Source organism: Aotus nancymaae, unplaced genomic scaffold (genome assembly GCF_030222135.1).
Source record: "Aotus nancymaae isolate 86718 unplaced genomic scaffold, 86718_ANA_hifiasm-v0.15.2.pri h1tg000011l, whole genome shotgun sequence".
Classification (NCBI taxonomy): domain Eukaryota; kingdom Metazoa; phylum Chordata; class Mammalia; order Primates; family Aotidae; genus Aotus; species Aotus nancymaae.
In genome coordinates, this window is record NW_026988422.1 from 20,449,654 (window position 1) to 20,466,996 (window position 17,343).

A 17,343-nucleotide genomic window follows, 5' to 3' on the forward strand; every position below is an offset into this window, starting at 1 on the left:
ATGCGGCACTTCTGAGGTCGACCGCTCTCAGGTTACCTATCTGAATTCGTACAACCACTGCCTTCCCCTAGCGTTGGTTCCCAGCACTATTTTGCATTTCTGTTCTCTTTCCCGTTCACGGGGATGTTATTTTTACATTTGAGATTGTCAGTATCTTTCTGTCTCTCTCCTTTGATATTCATCCGCCACTGTCCTTTGGTTGGAGTGCTGGCTGGGTAGAGGCAGTATCCGAATATGATTCTCTGTTTTATCAGCTTCAAACATTGACAATTTTCTTCTCTCCCTTTTCAAACTTTGTAACTTTTATCCCATTATAGTGTCTTGTTTCAGTGGTTAGGACTAGGACCTCCAGCAAGCACCATATTTCATAGAAGCGGTGACAGCAGACATTTCTTATCTGTTCCCAGTACTAGATGGACTACTTTTAATGTTTCCCAGTAAATCTGATCCTTACTATAGGCTTTTAGTAGATATCCTTTCTTATGTTAGAGAGTGTTGAATTTTGTCAAGTGTTCTTTCTTTCTGCTCATCTGTTGATTTTATTTTAGGCAGTAGAGTGAACAAAATGGATTTTAAAAATCTCTGCTTTGTTCAAAAGTACATGCTAATGTGGACTAACTACCAAAAGACAGTAAGTATAATAAGTTGGTAAATTCCATAGTAGATTAGAAGGTGATGATTGCTATACAAATAAATAGACCGGAGTAAGAAAGATTGAGAGAAATGAGGTGAGGAACATAAGCAGGTTACAACCGAAATAGGGTGCTGAGTAGAGAAGAGAGCACTTGACAAGCAAAGATTTAAAGGAGGGGAAGGAACTGCCATGTAGATGTGTGGGGGAAATGCATTCCAGGCAAAAGGAACAGCTAGCTGGGCAAAGACCCTCAGGCAAGAAGCAATCTAGAGTGAGGCAGGGCAAGGACAACTGGCTGAGTGATTGCAGCATGAGGCAGAGGACTCTTGGAGTGGGGCGGATTAGCTCAGCTACGGATTACAGCCCATTGTTAGGGTTTCAGGTTTCAATCTGAGTGAAAGGCTTGGGGATTTTTGCACAAAGATGTAACATGACTGACTTAAAAAAAATCATGACTGCTATGTTGCAAATAGACTGAAGGGGCCAAGAGAGAGGGCAAGAAACGCAGTTGCAGGCGATGGCAGTGTCTGTGAGAGATGACGGTGGCTTGGACCAAGGTGGGGAGAAGGGTTAGATTCTGAATATTTTCTTCTGATGGTCAAGCCAACAGAACTTACCAATTGTATGTGGAATGTGAGAGAGAGGAAAGAGTCAAAGATACCCCAGGCAAGTCTGCAAAGCCTGAGAAACTGTAATGACTACGTTGCTACCAATGTTGCTGATATTTCCTTATTTTCTATTTCTTCAACTATTACCTTTATGTTTTTTTCCCTATATTTTATTTGAAATTACTGTGGTATTCTTTTCTGAGTTAAAATATTAACTTACCTAATCTAAATCTTTCCCTTTCCCCCCTAACATTTGCATGTAAGGTTAGACATTGCTCCCAGTTAAAAGGTAAACTTAGGGACATTAAAATTTTAAAGAGTTTAGTTGAACAAACGGTGATTCATGGATTGGGCAGCTTCACACAGCAAGTGGCTCAGGGCTCCACCAAAGTGGGGTGAGGAAGAAATTTTATAAGGTGCATATGGAGCAAGGCAAAGAAGTATTTGATTGACTAAAGTGGAGCAGTACCTTAAGGTCCCTTGTCAGAGGTTAGTTGGGAGCTTCTGAGTGGTAAAGCTTAAGCCTCAGTCTCCTAGGATACAACTCTTCACTGTGAGTTGCGATTTGGTTACTTTCTGTAGCAACTCAAGCACTAGAGCTGCCTCAGTCTAATGGCTTGCCAAGTCATTATTTTAACAACCCAAGTGCTGTTTTAGCCACTCTTTGCAAGTTTTGGCATGTGCTGGTTTTGTTGTCATTTAGTTTTTAATATTCTGTAGTTTCTATTGTGATTATTCTTTAACCCATACATTGCTTAAAACTTTAAAAGGGTGTTTTTCTGTTGGTGGGAGTGTAAATTAGTATAGCCATTATGGAGAATAGTATGGAGGTTCCTCAGAAAACTGAAGATGGAACTTCCATATGATCCAGAAATTTCACTACTGGGTGTATATCCAAAAGTAAGGAGAGGAAATTAGTATATCAAAGAAATATCTTCACTCTCATGTTTATTTCAGCACTGTTCACAATAGCCAGGATATAAAACCAACCTAAGAGCCCATCAACAGATGGATGAATAATAATAATAAAAAGATGTGGTATATACACACAAAAAAATACTATTCAGCCTTTAAAAAGAAGGAAATCCTGTCATTTGCAGCAACATGAGTGGAACTGGAGGCCATTATGTGAAGTGAAATAAGCCAGCACAGAAAGACAAATATCACTTTTTCACACATATGGAGGAGCTAAAAAAGTGAATTCATAATGATAGAGAGTAGATTCGTGGTTCCCAGAGGCTGAGAAGGAGAGAGGAGTTGGGAATAAAGGGAAAAAAGAATATATATGTATTTATTACCACTGAACTGTATGCTTAAAAAAGTAAAGATGATTTTATATATATATATATGTATATTTTACCTCAATATAAAAATTTTTTAAATCTTGAACAAGCTTCAGCAATATATGTCCATGAGAAATCGTGCCCAGGAGCTTCTCTTTGTGTGGGCTGGTAAAAATACCACAGGCACATGGGATTGGGCTTATCCTATTGGAAAAAACGGAGGGGGTGTTTTTACATCTCCAAATGTATTTTAAAATAATTTTTGTTATTGATTTCTAGTTTTATTACATTTTGTTTAGATGATATTGATTCTTTGATGATTATTTGGGCTTGCTTTGTGACATCATATGCTCCGTTAAAAGGACTCAAACCCTCTGATGGATGCAGGCTGCCCTATATGATCAATACAGCAAATTTACTCATTAACGTGGTTCATGTCTCATGCTGAAGCACAGTCCTTTCATCTTTTCTTTAAAGAGTCAAACGCTGGGGGAGGCTATAAAATGGTGGAATCAGGCATTAGCCCTCTCATTTGCTGTGGCTGCAGGCTCAAGAGCTTAGGGCCCGCACTCTCAGCGTGGGCTTCATCCCAGGAGCCTCCAAACCTGCCTGCTTGGTCTGGCTCTGCGAGGAGACTAGGGATAAAGTCTGGGGCTCAGAAGCAGTGATGATCCAGAAGGCCTCGTGGCTTGAGATATTCTCCACAGGTGGGGTTCCCACAATTCACTCATAGCACCATATCCTAGAGCATCCCAGATCCACACTCCTGTCATATAGGGGCTCCCAGTTACCTCTGATGGCAGATAACCACTCCAGAAACCTAAAGTTATTGTCTTCCTCGACAAAGGGGCCCACACAAACTAAAATCAGTAATCTGACCTCTCCTCTGAACCTCTGATTCTATGAATCACTTTGTCTGGTGTCAGCAATGCTAGGACCATGATGGGCTTGTGTTCTGTGGGTCATTGTGCACCCTGCTGCTCCTGCCAGTCTCCCTGTGGGATGCGTGGGAGTCAGGGACCACACCTCTGCATCACAGAAGTGGGGGTGGGGGTGGGATGCTGGGTACTGAAAATAGGCCGGCCAGATTTTCAGCTCCCTGGGAAGCAGGAGTTTCATGTTGCATTTTTCATGTTGCCAGTTTTTTTTTTTTTTTTTTTTTTTTTTTTAGGCAGAGTCTTGCTCTGTCACCCAGGCTAGAGCGCAGTGGCATGATCTCAGCTTACTGCAACCTCCACCTCCTGGGTTCAAGCAATTCCCCTGCCTCAGCCTCCCGAGTAGCTGGGATTATAGGCACCCACCACCACGCCTGGCTAATTTTTGTATATTTAGTAGAAACGGGGTTTCACCATGTTGGCTGGGCTGGTCTTAAACTCCTAACCTCATGATCCACCCGCCTTGGCCTCCCAAAGTGCTGAGATTACACGTGTGAGCCACCACGCCCAGCCTCTGTTCAGTATTTTTCAAAGGCCTGCAGTTACATTGGCCAGAGAATTTCTAGTGTAAAGGTATCTACTGTAAGGTGCTGTGAAGTAGCTGAGACTTGTTAATGCTCTTCTCTACCATCTGTCTAGGCCCTGGCTGGGCACTGGAAGGCTATGGCAGGGCTCTCGACTGCTCATAAGGACAAGAAGTGATTAGGTCGGGCTAGGGAGTTGGAAATCCTTCTGGAATGGAGTGTTCAGAGTAGAGGCTAGTCCCCTGGGCAATTGTTCATTTGGCTGCCAGGGGTTCTATTTAAAATTCTCTACCAGTTTGCTAGGGCTGCCATAAGCAGTGCCATGGACTGGGTGGCTTGAACAATGGAAACGTATTGCCTCACAGTTCTGGAGCCTGGAAGTCTGAGATCAAGAGGCTGGCAGTGTTGGTTCCTTCAGGGCGAGGAGCAAAGGATCTGTTCCAAGCCCCTGTCCTTGGCTTGTAGATGGCCACTGTCTCCCTGGGTCTTTAAACATCTTTCCTCTGTCCGTGTCCAAATTTCCTCTTTATATAAAGACTACAGTCATATTGATTTAGGCCCACTCCGCTGGCCTCCTTTTAACTTAATTACCTTTGTAAAGACCCTATCTCCAAACACAGTCACATTCTGAAGTATTAGGGGTTAAGATTTCAACATATCCATTCTGGGAGATGAGACTCAGTTTAGCCCTTAAAAACAGCCATTTCACCATGGCCTTTAATCTCATCTAGTTGAGCAATATTCCTTCTCTGCTATTTTGTCCTTAGGCATGAAAAATATTCACAGAGCTTCATTACAGAAGTGATGCAGGCTGTAATAAATGAGTGATTATTGCACTAGCGGCTGCATAATAAACCCCATGCCTGCAGGCCCCTGTTTCTTGCTTCCTTCCAAGCTTGTCTTTCTTCCTTCTAAGAGCAGATGACCTTACCTTGGATGTTTCTTGTTTTGTTTTGTGTTTCTCTAGGGGATGCACCTCCTACCCCACAGACAACGTGTGCTGACTTCCAGAATGCCAACCTTTTTGAAGGCACCGTCCTCAAAGTCCAGTTTCTCCTCTTTGTCCCTTCGGATCCTAGCTGTGGGAAGCTAGTAGAAGGAAGCAGTGACCTCCAAAACTCTGGGTTCAATGCCACTCTGGGAACCAAACTAATTATCCATGGATTCAGGTGGGAGTTAACCAACCAACAGGATCTCTCAGCTAAGAATGATCAAGTAACCATAATACCATAAGAAGTTAGTGGGGAGCAAGAGGAAGAATGAATTTACTTATGGTCACATGTTCCATCCCCATGTCCTGCTGTCTTCGGTGGGGTCTCCTGTCAACATGCACACATGCTGTTCATTCTTATTGGTCATATACGTTACTCCTTCACCCAGTCTTGTCTACACACTCATAAGCAGTATGTGTCTGTGACTCTGGACAAATCTCCATACAGAGCCTTGGTTTCCATATCCAAATTAAAGGGGAGGTTGTAGGAATGATGTCAGTGGTCATTTTTTCCCTGAAGCGTGGGTTGCAGGTCATGATTCATCGCAGACAATGACATCATGGGCTTCTCACAGTCTCTGGGGACTAACAGCATGGTGTTTTTACCCAGGGCTGTATTTCCCCTTCTTCACTTCTTCCCTGGTTTTATGACCTAAGACACTTCCAGTTATGGGTGCTACTTCCATCATATCCAGAGGTTATAGGTGTGATGGAGCTATGCACTTCTCTTCTTCAATTTCTCTGATACCCCCCAGTCCACATATAGTCATTGAGTCTCAATTCAATCACCATCCTTTCTTTGAACATCTTTTCCCCAAAGCCCATCAATAGGGCCAGAAACAGAGAAAGGTTTCTGGGAGGAAAGATGGAGAGAATACGGTAAGATAACAGCACCATGGAGCACGTAGAGTTGGGGGCATCCAATGAAAAGGTAGACACAAAGGCAGTGCACAGAGGACCACCATTTCTTGATCTCTGGCCTGTCTCCACCTCTCTGATCCCTGGATTCCAGGGACTCAGCCACATATTTCCTTAGGCATCTCTCCTTGCTCTTGTGCCAAAGCCTTTCCTCTAGCAAATCTTACATTTGACCACTTTCCAGGGCTGAGTATGTACCTCCAACCCAGGGATAGCTAATAGAGGTGGAAAGCTCATCAGGCGAGTCACTCTGTCTGCTCCTAAGTCCTGCAACCCCGTTCCCCGGCACACACCCAGTCCACGCTCCTCTATCCACATGAGCATACTCTCTTGGCTTCTATATCGGGAGCCATCAAAAATCGTATTTCCTGATCCCAATCTGTTGGGAAAGATTTCTAAACATTTTTCTATCATTTTCCTTTTCCTAGAAAAGTCCCATTATACTGTAAGTTCTAGAAGGATAGCGACTACATCTTTTTGTCTTTACTTTTTGGAAAGCACCTAGCATACTGCCTGGCCCCTGGGTACTCAATAAATGTTTGTTAAATAGATCAATGAGTAAATGAGAGAAAAAAAAAGGAAGAAGGAAGGAAAAAGAAAGAAAGAGAAAGAAAGAAAGGAAAAGAAGAAAAACTCCACAAAGAAGGAGCCTATATGCAATGTATACAGTTTCTGTGGCTTATGCATTGTGCAAAAGTGCCTGACAAAAGTCTGGTGGGGCTAAAATCCAACCTGAGTTATGAACCCTGGCATGAGGCTGCATCTACCTGGAACAAAAGGCACCATTTTATAATTTTCAGAAAGGTTGCATATGTGCTGGCAGAAGGGTTGGCAACTTTGGAACTGTGTCCTCCCTATGCTCAAAGTGCTATGTAATAAAATCCTCATATACCCCCTTCTCTAATTTTGACTTCTTTTCTGGGTTTGCGATTAACAGAGGTTTCCATGACAATAAATATGTACTTGACAGGTAATTTTTTCACACTTTTTTGGCCCCCTGTCTAGGGTCTTAGGAACAAAGCCTTCCTGGATCGATAAATTCATTAGAACCCTTCTGCGTGCCACGAATGCTAATGTGATTGCTGTGGACTGGATCTATGGATCTACAGGGATCTACTTCTCAGCTGTGAAAAACGTGTTTAACTTGAGCCTCGAGATCTCCCTTTTCCTCGATAAACTCCTGGTAGGTGCAGAAGAGCTCAGGGTGAGTTTGGGCTGCGTATGAGGAGAGAGGGTCAGAAAAACCAAATCACTGCCTGAGGAGGCTTAGGGTGGAAGCAGAGTCACTTGGCGGCTTGGTGGTCTTGGGTTCAAATCTTGACTTTGCCACTCACAGTGCTAACCTTGGGCAGGTTGAATTGAATGTTCTGAGGTTTATTGAATATGCTGAGACTTCCACTGCTGTAAAATGTGTCATGGCACATTAGACAGCAAATGCAGATGGCCTGGCACTTAGTTGTCCCTCAAGAGAGAATGGCCATGGTTGTTACTCACATACTTTGGGCACCAAAAGGAGAGTAAAGAGGTTATCAGGGTGGGGAGCCCAGGAAGAGAAAAAGTGATTAATGATGAGAGTGCTGTCCTTTTTCCCTCCAAAGTAAGTGCGATGGGTGTGTCATGACCAGGGCCTTGGCTTCTGAAGCTTGTGGGGAAAGCCTTCCCCGTGAAGCCAGCAGACCCTGTGGCCCACCGGGAACTCACTGTCCCTTCTCTTCTAGGTGCTGGGTGTGTCGAAATCCTCAATCCACATCATTGGTGTTAGCCTGGGGGCCCACGTTGGTGGCAAAGTGGGACAGCTCTTCAGAGGCCAGCTGGGACAGATCACAGGTAACATTCCTCCCTGCCCGTCCTCCAGGCTTTAGAAATAGAGAAGGCTTGCCCTGAAAATGTCTCTTTTGAGGCCAGCAGAGGGGTGTATGGAGCCTTTGCTCTTATAATCAAGTCACCTATTAACACTAAAATTTATTTATTTTGGGCCGAGCGCGGTGGCTCACGCCTGTAATCCCAGCACTTTGGGAGGCCGAGGCGGGTGGATCACGAGGTCAAGAGATCGAGACCATCCCGGTCAACATGGTGAAACCACGTCTCTACTAATACAAAAAATTAGCTGGGCATGGTGGCGCGTGCCTGTAATCCCAGCTACTCAGGAGGCTGAGGCAGGAGAATTGCCTGAACCCAGGAGGCGGAGGTTGCGGTGAGCCGAGATCGCGCCATTGCACTCCAGCCTGGGTAACAAGAGCGAAACTCCGTCTCAAAAAAAAAAAAAAAAAAAAAAAAAATTTATTTATTTTGATTCTTTTGCATAAAATGGTGTTGTGTTATTATTGCATGATCTCTAACATCAATATGAGAGGCCATGTATTTTTTTTTTACTTTTTATTTTTTAATTTAAAAAATGTATTTTAGATTCAGGTGTTACGTGTGCAGGTTTATTACATGTGTATAGCATGTGATGCTGAGGTCTGGGCTTCTGATGATCTCATCGCCCAAGCAGCAAACAGTACTCGATAGGTAATTTTTCAGCCCTTTCCCCTTGTTCTTCTTCCCCCTTTTGGAATCCCCGGTGTCGATTTTTCCCATCTTTGTGTCCATGTGCGCCCTGTGTTTAGCTCCCACTTGTAAGTGAGAACATGTGGTGTTTGGTTTTCTGTTTCTACATTAATTGGCTTAGGAAAATGGCCTCCAGCTACATCCACGTTGCTGCAAAGGATATAATTTCATTCTTTTTTATAACTGTGTAGAATTCCACAGGGAATATGTACCACATTTTCTTTATCCAGTCCACCATTGGTGGGCACCTGGGTTGATTCCATGTCTTTGCTATTGTGAATAGCGTGGCAATGAATATACTAGTGCAGGTATTCTTTTGGTAGAAGAATTTCTTTTCCCTTGGGTATATTTCTAGTAATGGGATTGCTGGGTCAAATGGCAATTTTATTTTAGTTATTTGAGGAATCTTCAGAATGCTTTCCACCCACCAACACTGTATAAGTATTCCCTTTTCTCTGCAACCTTGCTAAAATCTGTTTTTGTTTTTTGTTTTTACTTTTTAAAAATAGCAATTCTGACTGGTGTGAGATGGTACATATCATGATACGATGATCAGTGATGTTGAGCATTTTTTCATGTTTGTTGCCCACTCATATGTCTTCTTTTAAGAAGTCTCTTTTCATGTCCTTTGCCCTCATTGTAATGAGGTTATTTGTTTTTTTCTTGTCGATTTGTTCAATTCCTTATAGATTCTGGATATTAGTCTTTTGTCGGATGCATAGTTTGTGAATATTTTCCCCCATTCTGTAGGTTGTCTATTTCCTCCATTGGTTGTTTCTTTTGCTGTGCAGAAGGTCTTGAGTGTAATTGTCTCATTTGTCAATTTTTGTTTTTGTTGTATTTGCTTTTGAGGACTTGGTCATAAATGCTTTGCCTAGGCCAATATTCAGGAGAATGTTTCCCAGATTTTCTTCTAGGATTTTTTATAGTTTGAGGTCTATTAAAGTATTTAATCCTTCTTGAGTAATTTTTGTATATGGTGAGATGTAGGGGCCCAGTTTCATTCTCCAGCATATGGTCAGCCAGTTTTCCCAGCAACATTTATTGAATAGGGTACTTTTTCCTCAGTGTTAATTTTTGTCAACTTTGTCAAATGTCTGATGGCTGCAGCTGTGCTGCTTTATTTCAGGGGTCTCTATTCTGTTCCACTGGCCTATGTATCTATTTTTGTAGCAGCACCATACTGTTTGATTACTGTAGGCTTATAGTATAGTTTGAAGTTGGGTAGTGTGGTACCTCCAGCTTTGTTATTTTTGCTTAGGATTTCCTTGACTATTTGGGCCCCTTATTGTGCCATATGAATTTTAAAGTAAATTTTTATAATTCTGTGAAAATGACATTGGTAATTTGGTAGGGATAGCATTGAATCTGTAGATTGCTTTGGGCAAAATGAACATTTTAATAATATTTATTCTTCCAACCCTGCATAGAATACAGGATACTTTTGCAAATACTATGCAAAAAGCATAGAATCCTTTTCCATTTGTTTGTGTCATATATTATTTCTTTTTTTTTTTTTTTTTTTTTTGAGCTGAGGCTGGAGTGCAATGGCACAATCTCAGCTCATGGTAACTTCTGCCTCCCGGGTCAAGTGATTCTCCTGCCTCAGCCTCCCGAGTAGCTGTGATTATAGGCAAGTGCCACCATACCTGGCTAATTTTGTATTTTTAGTAGAGATAGGGTTTCTCCATGTTGTTCAGGCTGGTCTCAAACTCCTGACCTCAGGTGATCCACCTGCCTCCACCTCCTAAAGTGCTGGAATTACAGGTGTGAGCCACCACGTCCAGCAGCCTATGATTTCTTTTAGCAGGATTTAGAGTTTTCCTTTTACAGATCTTTCACTTTTTTGGTTAGGTGTGTTCCTAGGTGTTTTATTTTTGTGTGTGATTATCAAAAATGAGATTGCATTCTTGATTTGGCTCTCAGCTTGAACGTTATTGGTGCATAGAAATGCAGCTGACTTTTGTACATTGATTTTGTGTCCTGAGACTTTGCTGGAGTTGTTTATTAGGTCTAGGAGTCTTTTAGTCAAATCTTTAGCGTTCTTCTCTAGAGTCATATCATTGATGAAGAGAGACAATGTGTCTTCCTCTTTTTCTATTTAGATGACTTTTATTTCTTTCTCTTGCCTGATTTCTCTGGCAAGGACTTCCCCTTTTATTTCTTTCTGAGCCTCACTTCCTACATCTGTAAAATGGTTGTAACAGTCCACATCTCCTTGGCCCCTTGTGGAAATCATCTTCAGACAGTTTCGTTATTTTCGTCATATACATGTAAAAGTGTGGAACACTTTGTGCCTCCAGAGCCACTCTCAGTTAATATAGGACTAGAGCTGTGTGGCAAAAAACCCCCCGTTTCCTGGCCTTTGGGAGGGACAATTCTGAGTCTTGTTTTACAGTATCATAGAGGGGCCCCAATGGGGTGGGAGTCAGTAGCCCATACTCATGAATATTTTCCCTTATTCTCTGACTTGTTTTCCCACTCCCTCACCATGCTTTCTGAGACTTTCTCCCAAATCTACCTTGAACTTTTGTGGCAGGCTCTGCTTGTTGTAGGGGGAAGGGAAGGGATCCAAAGTAAGACATGGGAATAGTAGTATTCACAGTAATCACTGTGTTGTGGTGAGGACTAGAGTGTGTAAAACTGCACAGCATAAGGAAGGCCCGGTACATCGTAACTGCTCAAAGAAATTGTAGCTGTTGTTATTATTACAGGAAGGTTAATATTACTTTCATTAACTCTTATCAAACAATTGGTGTTATCAAGCTCATTTTAGAGCCACAGAAACTGGGTCATTGAGGGATTCCCCCTAGAGAGACAAGAGAGAGGGGGGTTTCCTGAGGAAGATGGTCCTCAGCTAATTCTCCCAACCCTTGGGTCTTTTCAGGGAGGCTCTACTATCTGCACTGGAAGGGGTGGGTGTATGGTGGGTCCATGAGTGTTTCTGCAGCCGAGAGGAAAGGGGTCCTTCACATAAGTCTCTTCTCACAGGTCTGGACCCCGCTGGACCTGAGTACACCAGGGCCAGTGTGGAGGAGCGCTTGGATGCCGGAGACGCCCTCTTCGTGGAAGCCATCCACACGGACACTGACAGTGAGCTGGGGTGACCTTCCTGGGGCGAGGGAATGAGCTCAAGGCAGGGCCTAGGAGGCTGGCATCTAGTTTCATGGCCCTGGGCAGAGATGCCCTGCTCCTCTCTGAGCTTCTGTTGCACAGTGAGGAGTTTTATCATAATGTTAAACCTCCAGGTCAATGGCAGTAAGTAAATAATACAAATCAACTTCTTCCAATAGTTCCAATAGTGACAGATGCTAGGAAGGAGAAAGTCGAGTCTTCAGTAGCTGTGTCTGAGCCAGTCTGAGGGCTCAAGTCTGCCATAGTGGAGAGTCCAGGAGTTGGTCACAGGGGCAGAATGAGGGCAGAGGATGCTCTCTTACCTCAGCTCTGGAGCCACGTCCGATTTCCACTCAGTCAGGAGAGCACAAAGATATGTTTTGGGGGAGACTGTGGAAATGTGACCCCAAACAAGTTTACCTGAACTATTACTCAAAGGAACCGAAACTACTCAAAGAAGAAATTTACCAAGTTTATAACATTTACTCAGTTACGAAAACTTGTTTCACAGGATTTTTTTTTGATTCGCTTAGGCAAATATGAGCATCTTACCAACTGAATCTCTTTGGTTCCTTTTAGCATGAAAAACCCCTTTAGAAAACTGTTTGGGAGGCTGGGGTGAGTGGATCACCTGAGGTCAAGAGTTCCAGACACCTTGGTCAACATGGTGAAACCCCGTCTCTACTAAAAAAAAAAATACAAAAATTAGCCAGGCATGGTGGCATGCATCTGGAATCCCAGCTACTCAGGAGGCTGATGCGGGAGAATCACTTGAACCCGGGAGATGGAGGTTGCAGTGAGCCGAGATCGCGCCACTGCACTCCAGCCTGGGTGACAAGAGCGAAGCTCTGTTCCAAAAAGAAAAAAAGAAAATTGTTTGAGGGCTCATCCTGTGAAGTTTCACAGCACTTAGAAGTGATGTGGGCAGAGGATGTGGGCTCCCGAGGTCAGAATTTGAGCTCTGCTGCCAGCCGACCCTGCTGTGGGACCTGGAGAATATGCCCTGAAGTAAGGACTTTAACAGAGTTCTGCCTCCTTTCAGAGTTGGGTATTCGGATTCCCGTCGGACACGTGGACTACTTCGTCAATGGAGGCCAAGACCAACCTGGCTGTCCTACCTTCCTTCACGCAGGTCAGAAAGCCAGTGAAAGTTGGTGTTTGGCAACTCCCGAGATTGGAATTCACCAACAGCCTTTGTGCTGAGTCAGCCGGAGTGGACCACAGATGGTCTGCTTGGCTGTCCTTTGCTATGTCTCATAATGCCTTCCTCAGTGTGTATTCAAGGATGGATATCTTCAGAGCCCAGGCATTTGAGGGGAGGGTGTGGCATAAGGCACAGTCCACACTAACTGCATCCTCTACAGAGCCTTGCTGTGCCCGAAGCAAGCCATCGTGCCCAAAGCTAGTGAGCAGAAGGATCAATTCACTGCACAGTCATTTCACCACACTTACCAACTCTACCAGTTCTCTAAAATTGTTTTCAAGATGATCTTTTTTTCCTCAATCACGGGAGAAAGGACTGTACATTCAATGACTATACATTTCCTCTCTTTAAATGTAGCCTTCTGGAATGTTCTTTTTCATATATTTATTGGTATGTTCTTAGCATTACTTTAATACTAAATTTGTCAAAAGCTAAGACTAATAATTATTTGATTTTCTTATATCTTATGAATATAGTCAGTATATCAGCATTTCATATAAAAATTTTAAATGCTGATTTCTGTTTATTGTGTCTTTTCCTGCTTTACCAAATTTCTATTTAGTCTTTTCCTGCTTTACCAAATTTCTAACATTTTAAAGATTCCTTTGACAATCTTATTAAATAACTACTAATCTATTTTACCAAATTTACTAGTTTCCAAAAACATGCTTCATTTTGCAATTTATAAATTTCTCAGCAATTCTATATAAAATAGGATTGTTTGGTTTCAATGGCTTTTGAAGATGTGGTGGCATTTCTGTTGACCACTTTTCGTTTTTTCTTCATAACACAATTTGAGAAGCATTCAGTTTGTCCCTGCCCCAGCTCCCTGTTGCAACTAGAAGGAGCTTGGCCATAGAGAGTGTCCCAATCACGGACAGTGGTGGAGGAGGAAGGTCAAAATACATCTCGGCCTTGGTTGCAGGTCTCAGCAATGGGGTCTCAAGGTGCAGGGAGAGTTTGAAGACTCCAGGACCCTGGAGTTGTAGCTCACCACATGCTTCTTAGGTTCAGTCAATTTACCCAATGTTGGTTGCTGCAAACTTAAATAGTAAACAACAATGAAACCAAGTTTTGGTAAATTGGGATATTTGGCAAATTCTGCATATCAGTCATTTGGCCCTGTGAGCCTCAGCACATCGGCTGTAGACAGTGACCATCAAGTGCTGCTGATGCCTTTGACTGTCTCACTGCTGGGTTGAGTATAATGAGGTTGTAAAAAATTGGTTGTATGGTTGGTGATGAAGAAGGTAAAAATATGCACAAATATCCATTTTGAGAAGTGGGGCAGCGTCCATCATCAACTCTGTATATATTCCCATTTTATGAAGGAGAATCTGCATGATCATGTAACAATACATCTCAAGGCCAGGCATGGTGGCTCACACCTGTAATCACAGCACTCTGGGAGGCTGAGGCAGGTGGATGACCTGAGGTCAGGAGTTTGAAACCAGCCTGGTTAACACGGCAAAACCCTGTTTCTACCAAAAATACAAAAATCAGCCAGGTATGGTGGTGCATACCTGTAATCCCAGTTTCTCAGGAGGCTGAGGCAGGAAAATCACTTGAACCTAGGAGGCAGAGGTTACAGTGAGCTGAGATCTCACCATTGCACTCCTGCCTGCGTGACAGGGTCCATCTCAAAAAAAAAAAAAAAAAAAAAAAAGAGCACATCTCAAATCAAGCAGTTTTCTTGATGAATCATGCTGACGTATCTCAGGAAAAGAAAAATGAAAAAGTAGAATATAGTAACCATGTATGTTAATAATTTTAAAAAGTGATTTGAGGAAACTCCCAAGCGTGTGTTTATGATTTGCTGTAGTATAAAATGCAAGAGTTTCAGTAAGCAGCATAGGGGGAGATTCCGTTTGTCTTTACGGGAACCTTGGTTGTGTGTTTTCTTTTCTCTGTTCAGGTTATCACTATCTACTCTGTGACCACATGAGGGCTGTGGACCTCTACATCAGCGTCCTGGAGAATTCCTGTCCACTGATGGCCTTTCCCTGTGCCAGCTACAAGGCCTTCCTTGCCGGACACTGTCTGGATTGCTTTAACCCTTTTCTGCTTTCCTGCCCAAGGATAGGTAAAATCCTACCCCTTTGACTTCCTTTGACAATGTGGGAAAAATTCAAGCCCTGCTAGTTGTCCCCTCCTAATGTCCTGATCTCCTATGGTCAAGAATTCTATCCAACTGAGGAAAGGAAAATTAAGCGATGAGGTGCTCAGCCTGTTCTTACTTGGAGGTGGGTGGTTGGTCCTCGTGCCCCACTCCTCACCCTCTATAGTGTTCCCTATGGCCATCCTTGCTCCACACCCACCCTTTCCACATTCAGGACCCCCACTCTCAGACCGGATGCTGTCTATACATCTTTTTCACTTCTGGTCATTCTTCAGTTCTTCATAGACCCTCCATCTCTGTGTGGTGGGGAATCCCTAAGAGTGGAACACAAGATCCACATTAGAGGTCTGAAATTCTGGTGGCGTCATGGCAGCTGGGGGGATGCCTAGTTGCTGAGGGGCTTGGACACCTTCCTGGATGATCCAGGCCAGTCTGGGGAAAGGATGCCAGGAAGACTGCAGGATCTATCCTCTACTTCATTTGTGCAGACCACTGCCATGAATATGCTGTGGTTATCCAGGATGAAGAGCTCCAGGAAAAAATCCTGGGTGGTAGAAATGGTTTCTCTCCCTTCCACGCTCTCTTACTTCCCACTACCCCTGTCTGCCACTCGACAGCAGCAGCCTGTCACTGCTTATATGAATGAAATGGGTACCAGCTTGACAAAATAGTAAAGTGGGGCATTTCCAATGGTAGAACAAGCCAACATTATTTCCTACTCATTGTGCATATGTCAGTTTCCCCCAGATGCCATGGACCCACAGACGTAACAATGGCCTCACACTGTCATGGACCCGCAGGTGTAACAATGGCCTCACACTGTCTGCCCAGCCTCATCTCTCACTACACTTTCTCTTGCACTAAACTCCCAATGGTGCTAACTCCTTGTACTTCCAAGTGTACCTCAGGCTTCCTCACCTGTGTGCCTTTGTCCTAACCATACTCTCTTCTCAGAATGCCCTCTCCCCACCTGCCATCCACTAGTCTTTACGTCAAACACTTCCTGCTTCACTGTGTTCCCACTGCATGGGATGTAAGTGTCATGAAAACAACTGCTATAGGAGATTGGTTTTGCAAGTTAGAGATATAGTTACAGATTTCTTTCTTTCTTTTTCTTTCTTTTTTTTTTGACAGAGTCTCGCTGTCACCAGGCTGGAGTGCAGTGGTGCAATCTCAGCTCACTGCAACCTCCGCCTCCCAGATTCAAGCGATTCTCCTGCCTCAGCCTCCCGAGTAGCTGGGACTACAGGCACGCACCACCACGCCCAGCTAATTTTTTGTGTTTTTAGTAGAGACGGGGTTTCACCATGTTGGTCAGGATGGTCTTAATCGCTTGATCTCATGATCCACCTGCCTCGGCCTCCCAAAGTACTGGGATTATAGACATGGGCCACGGCCCCCGACCCTTCAGATTTCTTATAATTACCTGCGAATAATGAGTCAGATGATCTGAAAAATGTACTCTGTTTATGTGTGTGTTTACCGCCCACTAGACTGAGTTGCTGGTATCCCAGGACTCACCCCAGAATACAGCACATAGTGAGTGTACAATGTAGATGTCTATGGAATAAATGAGTGTGTGAATTAATAAACATGTGGCTGGGGGCTTGGGACCCTAAGATAGCCTTCTCAGGACTCTGCTATCTTTGCTTCTTTATTTCCAGGACTGGTGAAACAAGGTGGTGTCAAGATAGAGCCGCTTCCCAAGGAAGTGAAAGTCTACCTCCTGACCACTTCTAGTGCTCCGTACTGCAGTGAGTAGCGGGAAATGCATGAGCTTAGCTCTGCCAGGGTGCTGCCCAAGGAGTCCAGGGCTCCAGCTTGGGCTGTGCCCAGCCCAGTGTGGTAGGCTGGGTGGGAGTGAACAACAGGGGCAAAGGTATCACTGGAGGTGGGGCAACAGTCCCTGGTCTGAACCAAAACTTTCAGAGTGAGTCCAACTGGTTGCTCTTCAGATGAGGACTTGGGGGCTTCTTCCCGTTATCTACTGATCCTATTTCCTCCTACCTCGAAATTTATCCTCCAGTGGGCCTTCTCTCTAGAGTGGCATTTAAAGGGTTGTCCTGTAGCCATCTCCTTTCTGCACTCCCATTTCTCACTCCTTGGTACCCACTCTATGTGTTTCTCACCCTGGCAGCCTCCAAGGTCCCTGGGGAATACTGAACCTTTCCCTCTGCTGTCCTTCCCCTTCACAGATGCATTCCAGCTTCTCACTGTCTTTCCTAACCACGGCATTTCTTTGAAGTGAAGATGCCGGTGATTGTAACAATGTTAAACGTGAATGAAAAATGTGTCTTAGAATCCATGAAATGCATTACAAACTGAACCATCATCCTTCCCTATGCTATGTGCATCTTAACAAGGGTGACTATACTTCCTGGTTTATGCCGGATGTCCTGGGGTCCTGTCTGCTTTATCAGGTGTACAGGATGAAGTATGCTAGTTTAGATGATAAATTATATG

At 43.7% G+C, this 17,343-nt stretch overlaps 1 protein-coding gene across 4 annotated transcripts in view; it reads left to right on the forward strand.

The window, feature by feature from the left end:
- Positions 1-17,343, forward strand: part of PLA1A (phospholipase A1 member A) — a 40,103-nt gene that overhangs the window by 6,395 nt on the left and 16,365 nt on the right. For 3 of the 4 annotated variants that reach the window (XR_001109185.3, XR_010342004.1, XM_012463941.3), the window contains exons 2-8: positions 4,952-5,153; positions 6,899-7,076; positions 7,612-7,720; positions 11,435-11,536; positions 12,600-12,689; positions 14,677-14,844; positions 16,545-16,634. Coding sequence is in view for 2 of the 4 variants with exons in the window: in XM_012463941.3 (XP_012319364.1) it covers positions 4,952-5,153; positions 6,899-7,076; positions 7,612-7,720; positions 11,435-11,536; positions 12,600-12,689; positions 14,677-14,844; positions 16,545-16,634 (939 nt within the window). In the remaining 2 variants the exon portion in view is untranslated. Of the gene's footprint in view, positions 1-4,951; positions 5,154-6,898; positions 7,077-7,611; positions 7,721-11,434; positions 11,537-12,599; positions 12,690-14,676; positions 14,845-15,617; positions 15,939-16,544; positions 16,635-17,343 lie in introns of those variants that run through there. The other variant, XM_012463942.3, reaches the window with a different exon arrangement.